The 12,588-nt window shown below is 43.3% G+C and overlaps 1 protein-coding gene across 1 annotated transcript; it reads left to right on the top strand.

Annotated features, from left to right (window-relative positions):
- The first annotated feature begins 5,129 nt into the window (after window positions 1-5,129).
- On the top strand, window positions 5,130-8,298 carry LOC119305792. The gene is made up of 4 exons (XM_037582219.1): window positions 5,130-5,396; window positions 7,336-7,579; window positions 7,716-7,805; window positions 7,914-8,298. The coding sequence occupies exons 1-3, from the start codon at window positions 5,168-5,170 to the stop codon at window positions 7,717-7,719; spliced, it is 477 nt and encodes a 158-aa protein (XP_037438116.1). The 5' UTR covers window positions 5,130-5,167; the 3' UTR covers window positions 7,720-7,805; window positions 7,914-8,298.
- Window positions 8,299-12,588: the final 4,290 nt, after the last annotated feature.

Below are 12,588 nucleotides of genomic sequence, written 5' to 3'. Positions count from 1 at the left end.
TGGGTTCATTTGGGAGTAGTAGTGGAGGTAGGGCTAGTGGACTATTGCTGTTGAGGGGGTCGGTTAAAGCAAAAAAAAAAACTTTCAGAATGTTCCAAGAGTATAAGCAGTAAATCAACCATGTTAGGGGGTGGAGGGCCTTGACTGGTCCCCTAGCTCTGCCACTATCAAGGAGGAGCCCAAGATAGTTGATTTAATTTGTTGAGATGTATCACCGCCAGGAGGTCATGTGGCCATCGATGTTTTGCATTCATTGGTTGATTAAAGGTGATAAAAATACTCTTTTTTTTCATCTCCGTGCTAGGCAACGAAAGACATCACGATGGCTCCGTCACATAAGACTTAGCCAAGATGGGATCCGTGACATGTGCTTTCTATAAGGATATGTATTCATCAGAGGGGGCAGTTCATATGCATGTTATACCCGGGAAAGTCATTTTAGAGATGAACAACGTGCTTATCTCATAAATTACGGTGAAGGAGGTAAATATAGCTCTGTTTGAGATGCAAAGGAGAGTTGGGACCAACATATATGGAACTCTCTTTCGCATCCCACTGGAGCATGAGAAGAAGAGTGGTACTCTGTCGCTCGCCTCACCACACCACGCTCCAGGCCTTCGAAACTATGCCCTTTGGGATTGTGCACTGTAAAAAGGAGAGTATGTTTTTCTGGAACCATCTCGGCGTGATTGCTCGATTCCGCCCCCTACTCCCATGACTTTATCCACTTCCTCAACTACATCATGACTGGCAACTCTGATGGCGCCATGAAGAAAGTTGTTGTTGTCGCCGTCGCTGCCCGACCTTTCGGACAGGAGGGCATGACTTTTTCATCCTTTTACTGGTTCGTGTGTGTGCAATACCTATAAGTTTTGCAATTTCAAATGCTTCATGTTTTGTACGCTCTCATATGAATAATTTACAGTATGTCATTAATCTTGACAACAACATCGTCATGTTTTTAATATGGAAGAAATTAATTAGACAATTGCTAATATCCAGGGTGGACCGCCTTTATGTCACCTAAAAATACAAATAAATAATTTATAATGGACAATTTTATTGCTAGTCTACCCTGACTCATTGGGCTAGATCCGCCCCTCAATATATCACACAATATTCACGTAAAATGCAATGGACATTTTGACCTCCCGCCACACTCACAAGTAAACTGACAAATGAGGGTGTTCTCAATACTCTCCTCTCTAGTACTTCATTCCATAATGTAGTGTCTATAGATTTTTCTAAAGAAAGCAAACTTTGAAGAAGTTATAGAGAATCATCAATATCTAAAACATCAAACATATACAATATGAAAATATGTCTTATGATGTATACCAAATGTATTTGATATTCTAAATGTGCATTATATTATGGGACAAAGGGAATATTGCCATAGAAGACGCAAGTGTTGCATTCCGCTCGGGTGGCAGTCATGAGCAAAATTGACTTCAACCTTCCAAATCACCGTCCAGAACTTTTACTCGCTCGCAATGTCAAAAGGCATACCCTGACTAAGAGGACAAAAAGATGGCCGGACGAGCAAGATTATAAACCGTACCTGGTACGTGGCTGTCAAGTGAAATCATCACCTCCACGGGAGTGCGGTGTTGCAAAAACTGAGCTCCATGGAGCTTGTTTTTCAAAAAAAAAAGTAAAAAGCTAGTGGTCAACCGACCGATCATTCCTCTCACGTCCACCATGTTGTACACTTGACACACCACTTGATGAGCCAGTGCACCGCTTCTCTCCTTCGTCCCTATCTCTAATGAAATGGCCGCATTTTTTATCTTCTGTCCATGTATTGAATATCATCTGACCATGCAGAGCGCTCCGTACTGCAGTTCTTGCAACTGAGCACCTGTTTCGAAAAGGCATACCACAACAAATGGGGTGATGCAGAGACCATGGGGTGCTCTCTCCATTGCAGCTGTCGGCATTCTTGCAAGTTTTTGCAACAACAATCTTGTTGCAGGAATACATAGAAGAAGCTAGAGATGTTGGGTCCTATTGCAATAGAGATTTTGCAACAAGAGTCTTGTTACAGGAAAAACAGAGAAGAAGTTTTGCATCAATGGTCTTGTTGCAGAAAATAGAGAAGAAAAAGTTTCGCAACATGGGTCTTGTTGCAGTAAATTAAGGAAGAGAATATTTTGCAACAGAGGTCTTGTTGCAGAAAATTAGAGAAGAAGAGATTTTTGTAGCATTGCTTTTGTTGCAGAAAGTTGGAGAAGAAGATGTTTCACAATAAAAGCATTATTGCAAGAAATTATAGAACAAGAACGGACGGCTCACCTCGTACAATCAGACGGCTCACATTAAAAGATTCACCGGCCGACGCGTAGCACCGACCAAAAATTAAATCAAAATATAGTTAAAAGTTAAAAAAAGCTCATTTTATATTTGATTATTTGCATCTACACAAAAAAGACAAATATCTGACCCAAATACAACAAAGTAAAAAGCTCATTTTAATTTGTGTATTTGTCTTTTTTGTGTTCATCAGATATGAACATATATGTTCATGAAATTTTTGTACATATATACTACAAACATATGTCTACATGTATGTAAAAGATGGGAAATGATTCTAATCAGCCGGCTGATGTAGCACGAGGCGTCCGTCGCCTTCCTTGCTTGACACGTGTCCTGCTTGACCACACATGTCTCTCACCCTCATCTTTTCTTGCAACAACATCGTTGTTGCAGAATGGTGGCAGCGAACGGTGACTTCACGAGTGCGCGACGAGGCTGGAGATGTGTTTGCAATTTTTGCAACATGTGCCTTGTTGCAGAAAATTAGGTGCGACGGAGATGTTGTTGCAATTTTTGCAATCAAGGTCTTATTGCAAAAAAAATAGGAAAGGTTGTGCAGCATGGGTCTTGCTACAGGAGATTAGAGAAAAAAAATTTGAAACAAGGGTTTTGTTGCAGAAAATTAGAGAATAGAACGTTTTGCAACAAAGGCCTTGTTGCAAGAGGAACAACGATTAGAATCATCCGACTGATCATGACTATAGTTGGGCCACACACGCAGCCGTCAGATACAAGTTTAATTGAACGACATGCAGCCTCTATCAGCCGCCCAAGACCTACATCACTGGACGCGTGCCTCTGCCATTTTTCTGCAACATCATCGCAGAAGTCATCCCGCAACAACATCCATGTTACAAAAACATTAAGATGAGGAAAAAATTCTGCAACATCATTTGTGTTGCAGAAATCCGTCTGCAACGACACTCATATTTCAAAAATGTTAAGACAAAAATAAAATCCACAACAAAATCTCTGTTGCAAAAGTTTCCGCAACAAAAGATATGTGCAAACGGTTCTGCACGCCGCCTTTGTTGCAACTGTGAGGAAAGAGCCGGGCCGATGGATGCGCCAGAACAAACGGCTGTGAAGGCGGAGGGTCTTTGAAAATAATCCACCGGCGGATGCGTAGTGTCGCCCGTAAAAAATACATGTATATTTTCTTTCAGATTTTTTTTAGGTGTGAAAAAAGTATTTTGGCTGAAAAAAAAAGAGCTCTATGAAGCTCGGCCTCTACTTGCACTTTTCCGCCACATCTGGTCTGGTGAATGGAACTCTGAAATCCAGTTTTCAGTACCAGTAGTATCTAAACCGCCCTGCCATTTCGAATGCCCCGCCTGAGTCCGCTGTGGAAGCAGATCCCTGGCAAAGAGAGAGGCACGCGACGCGCGTCCCCGCCAGCACTGGATTTTTTTTCAAAACTATCTCGTTATTTGAAGCAAATTCGAAAACTACAACATGCTTTGGAGAAATATCAAGTCTAGCACCCTGTCGGCCAGGTGTTGGCTGAAAAAGGTGTTTTCGGCCACCTCTAGGCCGAAATAGGGTTTTCGGCCATGCCTTGGCCGAAAAGATGCAAAGCTGGCCGAAGAGGGGTGTTTTCGGCCACCCTTTGGCCGAAAAGGACTTTTTGGCCTAGTGTAGGCCGAAAAGTACTTGTTGGTCAACCATAGGCCGAAAAGTACTTTTTGGTCAAGTTTAGGCCGAAAAGTCCCTTGGGCCACCTTTTTCCGTTAATTGTTGGCCAATGTATTTTCCCGCCAACCCCTTCGTTGATGCAACCCTCTTGCCCTTCGACGATGTGGTGCTTTTGCCATCCGTCGATGCAGAACTATTGCCCTTCGAGGATGGAGAACTCTTGCCCTTGGACGATGAAGAACTCTTGCCCTTCGACGATGCAGAACCCGGAAGCGGGGCATGAAGATATCATCTTCGTCCTGGCTCTCCTCAATCCATAAAGATGGATTATTTGCTGAAAGTTTCACTCTTCGGCACCACCACCTTCTTCCACCTTTCATGCAACCTAAGAAGTTCTTTATGTACCTCCTCATAGGTCCTTTCAGGCCACCCAGACCTACGTAATTGGTGAGCCAACTCATTCATTATGGTGTCACTACCAGTGAGTTCGTCCCATGGAACTATCCTATTGTCCATCCTGAAATCGGTAACTAGACTCAGAAGAGTCCTGCTAATCCCAGGGTGAAAACTAATGGATAATGGGACATCTCGACTACAATAAACTGGAATGCTTATCCACCTCCGCCTGAAGGGTTTTTTATAGGTACAGAGGAGAAAGGGGTTTGCGGGAAGGGGTTGGCGGGAAAGAGTTGGCGGGAAGGGGTTGGCGGGAAGGGGGTGGCGGGAAAGGGTTGGCGGGAAAGAGTTGGCGGGAAGGGGTTGGTGGGAAGGGGGTGGCGGGAAAGGGTTGGCGGGAAAGAGTTGGCGGGAAGGGGTTGGTGGGAAAATACATTGGCCAACAGATAACGAAAAGGTGGGCCCAAGGGACTTTTCGGCCTACACTAGACCAAAAAGTACTTTTCGGCCTAGTGTAGACCAAAAAGTACATTTCGGCCTACATTTGACCAAAAAGACCTTTTCAGCCAAACAGCAGCCGAAAACAGCCATTTCGGCCAGCTCAACCACTTTTCGGCCATGGCAAGGCCGAAAACTCTACTTCGGCCAACAGTTGGCCGAAAACTACCTTTTCGGCCTGCACGTGGCTGACAGGGTCATAGTTTTGCATTTTTTTTCATTATGTGCTATAGTTTCCGAAATTGCTACAAAATACGTCATACTTTTGAAAAAAAATCCCAGCACCGAGCCTCCGAAGGCAGTCGACTGGGAGGCGACCGCCATGGCCACCGGCTCCGGCTGCGTCCCCGGCGCTCTGCGCTTGGTTTCGTGGCGAGGACAGTCCTCGTCCTCCTCCTCCTCCCGCGCTCTGGTTCGTCTCCGCCCGCGCGTCGCCTCGTTCGCTGCCCCGACTCGTCCTCTCCATCGCGCCCTTCCTCCAGCTCCCGCCCCGCACATGACGCTCCGTGCTCCTCTTCCTCCTGCGAGGTGCCAGGCCCCCGCAACTCCGGGTGAGTCCCTTGATCCCTTGCGTGCTTGATATGGTACGGTAGGGAGGGGGGAGGGGGGAGGGGGTGTTGGTATCCGGAGAAGAATACAGCCTTTGCTGCCGAGATATTCGGCGAAATGTCTAGTAGGCAGCAGACGCCCTTCACGCGTTTGATGGTTGGTATCCGAGAAGAGTACGGCCCTTGCTGCCGAGATGTTCGGCGAAATGCCTAGTCGGCAGCAGACGCCCATCACGTGTTTGATGGTTGCGCCCACCAAGTGTTCGACAGTAAGCTCACGATCACACGAACACTTTGTTTTCTTCAGTACACGCGAGTCTTGTGCATGTCATTGTATTGAGATCAGAAAGGGGTATGATACAACAGTTTGTAGTGTACACTTTACCCTTAACCGTAGCCAGGCTCTGCCTCTACAAAAGGCCAATTACGTTACACCTCTCTCCTGCCCACCTCTACGAGCCTGGATTGTAAGCGATATATCAGACTTTATGTTGGTCACCGCCTCTATTTAGCTCCAGCCATAGGTTGTACATGCATGTAATCGCAGTAGTGTTAAAGCTGTGCCCCTGGCGCTGTTTGTTGAGGATAGTTGAGTCCGCTGAAGTCCACCAGTCCTAAGGATTGGCATTGCTTGCCGGAGTAAACGTAGGGAGATTGATGAGTGAGAGTATCAAATTAGACAGCTCTAGAGACCTGACGAAGAGTTTGGCTTGAAGATGAGTCAGATGACCACACCATCCTAGCACCAGGAAATTCACAGTAACGACATGGAATAGAGCATACGCAGACCGAGATGAGAATTGGCCACTGGCTTCAAACTTCCAAGAAAAGCTGTCCTAAACCTTGGGGTTCAGCTAAGATGCAGAGATTGCACTCTGTAGCTGACGTGTCAGGCCCAAGTGTCATTTGTTAGCGCCTCTTCACTTATCTTTTCAGGGCATTCTTCCTCACAAAAGGGATTAAATCCAGCACGATGTGCCTGACCGCACATCCACCTATCCATCGATCATTTCAGAAGGATATTCACTTACCATGGCCAAGGGTGATCTTTGTTCCTGCACAAAACAAATCCACTGTTTTGGAGCTTTAGATTGTGAAGTCCCAGACCTTCCACTAGCTTGGGTTTGTATACAGTTTCCTGGGCAACCAAACGATGTCCACCATGGGTTTCAGAGCAGCCCCGCCAAAGAAATCCCCAGCGTAACTTGTTCAGACATAATGAAATCGGCGCTTGATTGAGCAGATGAAATTTTCGGCCGTCAGCAGATGTGAGCCGATTAAAGGCTGCGAGTACATAATCCTTTATAATTGTCCAGCAGCGCTGCTAAAAGGCTACATAAACGCATTTGGCTGTAAGAAATATTGATCCATGCATTGTGAATTACAGTCCTAAAGACAAGTGACGATAATGTTGGAGGCTGTCTCAAGGCTTCTTGTATTGGCATTAGGACTTTATTGCACATGTTTGACATCATGCATTGGATGGCTTTGGTTAGCAATTCCGGTTCACATTGGGTTCATGCGATGGCTGGGAGCTTCCATTATGTTTTTGATCTTTTAAACCTTTTACTTAATCATAAATGTAATGAAACACATCCGGAGTTCATGTAGGATAGCTGCCCATGCAACATGAGATGTAGTAATGGCAGGTTTCTTGTCGAAGACAAGCATAATTTCGCCTGGGAAGGTCCGGGAGAGGGGCACAGAAGGAGAAATACCATGTATACAGTACATATACATGATCCATATGAGCCTGTGCATGTGTATGTGTTGTATAGTCTGAGCTCATGGAGAAGGGGTGCTTGTGTCTGTGATGCCTTCATCGAGTCCTATATACTGTCTATTGATGCAGTAAATTGAAGTCTACTCCCCATCCTCTGTTCTTCTTGTCCCCTTGTTCCCTTGCTTAATCTGCCTGCATCTTTTTATCATTGAAATACAGAGTCGCCCTTGGAGCCGCCAAGCCTCTGGCAAAAGGTGCTGCAGGCGTGTAAGCGGGTCTCCTGGAAGCACCTTACTTCACTGGCTCTGCTTATTGGCTGCATAGCAGTAGGTTACTTTGGAAACAAAGGGGACCCACGAGCCTTGCTGATCATTGATATACTTGACAAAGCAAATAAAACATACAAGCCTAGTCTGGAGTTTGCAGTTTTACTCATAGCAGTTTTGGCTTCTCTCTCCTCGAGGTATGATAAAACCTAACAACTTAAAATTATTTTGTACCCAGTTTAAAAAAAAAATATTTTGTACAGTATTAGTTAGTGGTTCTGAATATAGTTTTTCCAAATCTTTATTGATATCAATTTTCTTCAAATTTTGCAGGTAGACGCAGATGATCGCTCAGGTTTCATACAAGCCTAATCTGGAGTTCGCAGTTTTACTCATAGCAGTTTTGGCTTCTATCTCCTCGAGGTATGATAAAACCTATCAACTTAAAATTATTTGTACAGTATTAGTTAGTGGTTCTGAATATAGTTTTTCCAAATCTGTATTGATATCAATTTTCCTCAAATTTTGCAGGTAGACGCAGATGATCGCTCAGGTTTTTTTGGGTACATGTTTTGGACAGCAGGAAGTAAGTGGTACAGTTACTGAGTCTTACCAAATCCATTTCTAGAAGTACAGGGTGAAGATTCCCACCGGTTTTATCAGAAATGGATTGGTTGCACATACGGCGATGCCGACTTGACTAATAGCACTAGTTATGGACTTCCTCAAATTGCTTTATCTCATTACATCATTGTACCAGATGCACCAGGCGTGCGTGCACCTTCTCGTTATTCACGCTTTATGCCGTTTCCTTTGAGGTGGAAATGTCATGTTTTTCGGTGTTCACTGTGAACGATGTTATCTGCTGTGAATGATGAATCATTATGCTGTAAAGTTCAAAATGTATCACCATCAATTACGGTTTTAGTGTGGTTGTACGTTTTCCAATATGATTGATCAAATTCTGTTGAACAAGCCTTCTACCTATAATTGCCTTACAGGAAGGTGGGATTTTTATTCATTCGCAATTATCAAGCAATCATCCAACATATTGGGGGCGATGCATTGAGTGTAGATTTTGTGCTCCTTGTTGCGCTTGCCAAAGAAGTTTTAACTCCCAAAAGACTGCCATTTTGTTCGGCTCTAACCCAATAATCAGCCCCAACGTCCATACTAGCAGCGATATTTTGCTTACTCACAATGCCCCTCTTAATTCATGATTATTGATCAAAGTTACTCATCAGCAGTTGTATTCCATGATACGTACTACTCCCTCCGTTCCTAAATATAAGTCTTTGTAGAGATTTCACTATGGACCACATACGGATGTATCTAGATGCATTTTAGAGTATTGATTCACTCATTTTGCTCCGTATGTGGTCCATAATGGAATCTCTCCAAAGACTCATATTTAGGAACGGAGGTAGTATATAGGTAGGATCTTGAGCGTATGTAGACCATCATTTGGTCCACTTTGATTCACTAGGGTTTGCATTTTGCATAACTTCCATTTTACTAAAGAAAAAAAAAATCTTTTCCTTAGTACATGCATCTGTTTATCACTGCAACTGAAGTGTTATCTGTTATCTCTTGCCGACTACTACAACATAACATGGAAATTAGTCCCCTATTTTTAAAATAATTATCCGATTGGTAAATCTAATTGTTCCGTAGCAAAGCGCGGTGAATCATCTAGTTAAATGATCGCAACCTCACCAAAAGGGGGAGGCAACCAATAAATAGAGTATATCACGGGACTACAAGGTGGTGACGGAAAAACTTCATTGAAGCATGACATGAGATCTTGTTTTGAAGCCCTTGTCAAGAGGAACTCACCACTAAAGAATCGCTAATTGGTTTTTTTGGGATAAATCACTGAATTCTTAAATTTTGCAGTTAGTACTTATAATTGGTTTTCACGACTGATCCTTCACGTGATTCATCTCTGGTTATTGAGCTTCTTGAGGCTAAGGTTTCCGACCAGGACAACGTGCGACTCTGTGCTCCCTTTGGTGATCAGGAGATCTCGAACGCTTTATTTCAGATCGGTCCCTTGAAGGCGTCGGGACTAGACGACATGCCATCGAGATTTTTTGAGCGCAACTGGGACACCCTGAAGGGCAGCATTATTTCAGCGGTCAAGAATTTTTCTGTGACCGGACACATGCCAGCGGGGGTAAACTCTCTATCGTTCTTGTTCCTAAGATTCCTAACCCTACTAGTTTGACTCATGACAGGCCAATAAGTCTATGTAATGTCATTTATAAAACAATTTCAAAGTGTCTTGTGAACCGTCTACTACCTCTTCTTGATGATATTGTCTCTCCGGAGCAGAGTGTGTTTATCCCCGGACGCATGATCACTGACAACATTCTGGTGGCTTTTGAGTGTATTCACCACATCAAACAAGAAGAAGAACCCACGAAAAGTTTGTGCGCATACAAACTTGACCTGTATAAGGCATATGATAGGATGGATTGGAAGTTTATGAAGCAGGTGATGCAAAAGTTGGGTTTCTCTCAACGATGGGTGGACTAGATCATGTCTTGTGTCACATCGGTGAGGTATTCTGTCAAACTTAATGGGACCCTCTTGGATTCATTTGCATCGTCGCGTGGTCTTAGACAGGGCGATCCTCTCTCTCCCTTTTTGTACCTTTTTGTGGTTGATGGCTTGTCTGCAATTCTAAAGCATTTTGTGGTTGCGGATGATATCTTTCCGGTGAAGGTGTGTAGAAGAGCTCCTGGTATATTGAACCTATTGTTTGCTGATGATACAATGCTTCTTTTTGAGGCATCATGTGTTCTGGCTGAAAAAGTTAAGATGACTCTAGATATATATGGCAATGCTACAGGTCAAAGTTTGAATTTGGCAAGTGTACAATATTATTTGGTCCTGCTTGCCCTTTTGCTATTCAGGAGGAAGTAAGAGAGGTGCTCAATGTGACTTGCTTAGTCTTTGAAGAGAAGTATCTTGGCCTCCCTACCCTGATGGTCGACATTTCTAAAGGACGGCTCCAGAATCTCCAAATGAGCCTGACAAAATGATTGATACAATGGGGATATGGTCTTCTCGCTCAGCCCAGGAGAGAGATTCTCATTAAATATGTCGCTCAAGCTTTACCCACATATATCATGGGCGTGTTTAAGATACCCTTTTCAGTGTGCGATGAACTAACTCGAATGGTTAGAGGGCCTTATTGGGGTGCTGAAAAGGGCAAAAGTAAAATTCATTGCCGAGCATGGGATGATTTGTTGCAACCAAAAAGTAAAGGTGGTGTTGGTTTTCGAGACTTCCGTATTTTTGACCAAGCCTTGCTAGCTCGGCAAGCTTGGTGCTTAATCTCTAAACCAGATAGTCTGTATGCACATGTTTTAAAACCAAGATATTGCCCGAATGGCGATCTTGAGGACACCATTTTCTCTCAGAATGCATTATCTTCTTGGCAGGCCATTAGCTATGGTCTTGATCTTCTGAATAAAGGGCTAATCTGGAGGGTGGGTAATGGCTGGAGTATTCGGGTTTGGAGAGAGAGTTGGATTCCTCAAACCTACTCCTATAAACCCATCTCGGCCCAAGGGACATGCAAAATTCGTTTTTGTTTCTGGTTTACTTAGCAATAATGATTTGTGTAATCATGCCTTGCTGCAAGAATACTTTGTACCGGCAGATGTCGCTGAAATAATAAAGCTTAGAGCCTTGCCCAGGTTGGAGGATGACACCTTCGCGTGGGTTCCGGGTAAATACAGTCTGTTCATAGTAAAGAGTGCTTATCAATTAGGTTTTGATGAAGCACACAGAGGCTCAGCAACAGGCTCGAGTACCAGGCCGGACGGTCATTGAATTGCTACCAACTTATCTGGTCTTCGGATGTTCCCCGGTAGTTCACAATTTTGCATGGCGAATCGCGACTAATGCTGCCAACATGGAGGAATAAGCATATCCGGGCCTTGAGACAAATGATCCATGCCCTATATGTTCCACCAATCTGAAGACAATTTTCACGCACTATGCCACTGCACCTTATAACGTGTTCTATGGAATACAATGGCTGGAGTCTGGACATCACCAAGTATTAATACAATGCTGAATACCGGGAAAGAGTGGCTTCTACATGCGTTAGAGCCTCTTCCAAAAGTTGAATGATCAATGCCTCCCATGTTGTTATGGCGGGCTTGGCACATCCGCAATGAGGTGGTTCATAACAAACCGCCACCGACCATGGAGGCTTCTAATCATTTCTTGGTGAACTATCTTGACTCCCTCATTGGTATCAAGACAGAGCTCTCCTCACATCAAAGCAACAGTATCATGAAAATTTACAAAGATGTATTATACACCCCCTAGGTTTATGTGTGTTTTTTCTGATTTTTTCAAAACTAGAAAATATGATTTTCATTTTTTTTCAAAAAAGAAAGCTCCAAAAGGCAATTACGTCCTCACTATCTTATTTCTCTCAACATGCTAACATGACACCTCAACATGTTCTATGCATGAAAAATACTCAGCTCAACATCCAACTATGTATAACACATCTCAACATGGAACCATGCATTAATGCTACATATATTCAATAAATGTTCCATAACTAAAAAATAAAAAATATTATATTTTCATTGTACTTTTCATATTGTCAATCCAGTCTCATTAGAATATATTGCAACTAATTCCGGTGGCAACATCCGAGGAATCTTCTAGTTGTTGTAATGTTAGTGAATTTCCTCAGGCAGGGTAATAAATGTAATGTCCGTGCATTTTTTTTTCTCAAGCAGGGGAATAGTTCTGTAACTTTTGTTATTGGTATATTTGTCTTTTGTTGGAGTAATCCAAACATGTTTGTGTATATTTAGGCTAATGGAGTTCAATGTGGCCGGTGATTAAGAGTCCTAGTAGTACAAGTTGTAATCAGGTTTGGACTCAGCTTTCAGCTTTCATGGAGTACGTGGTTGATGTCCGCGTAGAAATTTGTCTTGGGAATAGGCCGTAGGTGAGTTTGAGTTGCCTATCTGGGGTGGTGGCTGGGTCTATATAAATACACCAGCCGGTTAAGCTGTAATATCAGATCCGGTAAAAAAAGCTGTAATATCAGATAGTAGCGAGAGAAAAACAAGAAAAGAAATCAAGAGAAAAAAGAGGGCACAGCAAAAGTATTTGCCTAAAAGTTTTTGTGCATGTGTGTTCATCGTTTTTTAATGTGATCAATCCG

Source organism: Triticum dicoccoides, chromosome 5B, assembly GCF_002162155.2.
Source record: "Triticum dicoccoides isolate Atlit2015 ecotype Zavitan chromosome 5B, WEW_v2.0, whole genome shotgun sequence".
Taxonomy (NCBI): Eukaryota; Viridiplantae; Streptophyta; class Magnoliopsida; order Poales; family Poaceae; genus Triticum; species Triticum dicoccoides.
The sequence above is the reverse complement of the archived record's forward strand: the minus strand, read 5'-3'. Positions and strand labels throughout refer to the sequence as shown.

What these genes read in the sequence shown, in the direction of transcription:
- LOC119305792 (XM_037582219.1), top strand. Translation starts at nt 5,168, where the DNA reads ATGGCCACCGGCTCCGGCTGCGTCCCCGGCGCTCTGCGCTTGGTTTCG. An exon ending in CCAGGCCCCCGCAACTCCGG is followed by an intron (nt 5,397 to 7,335) that starts GTGAGTCCCTTG and finishes ATTGAAATACAG; the next exon opens with AGTCGCCCTTGGAGCCGCCA.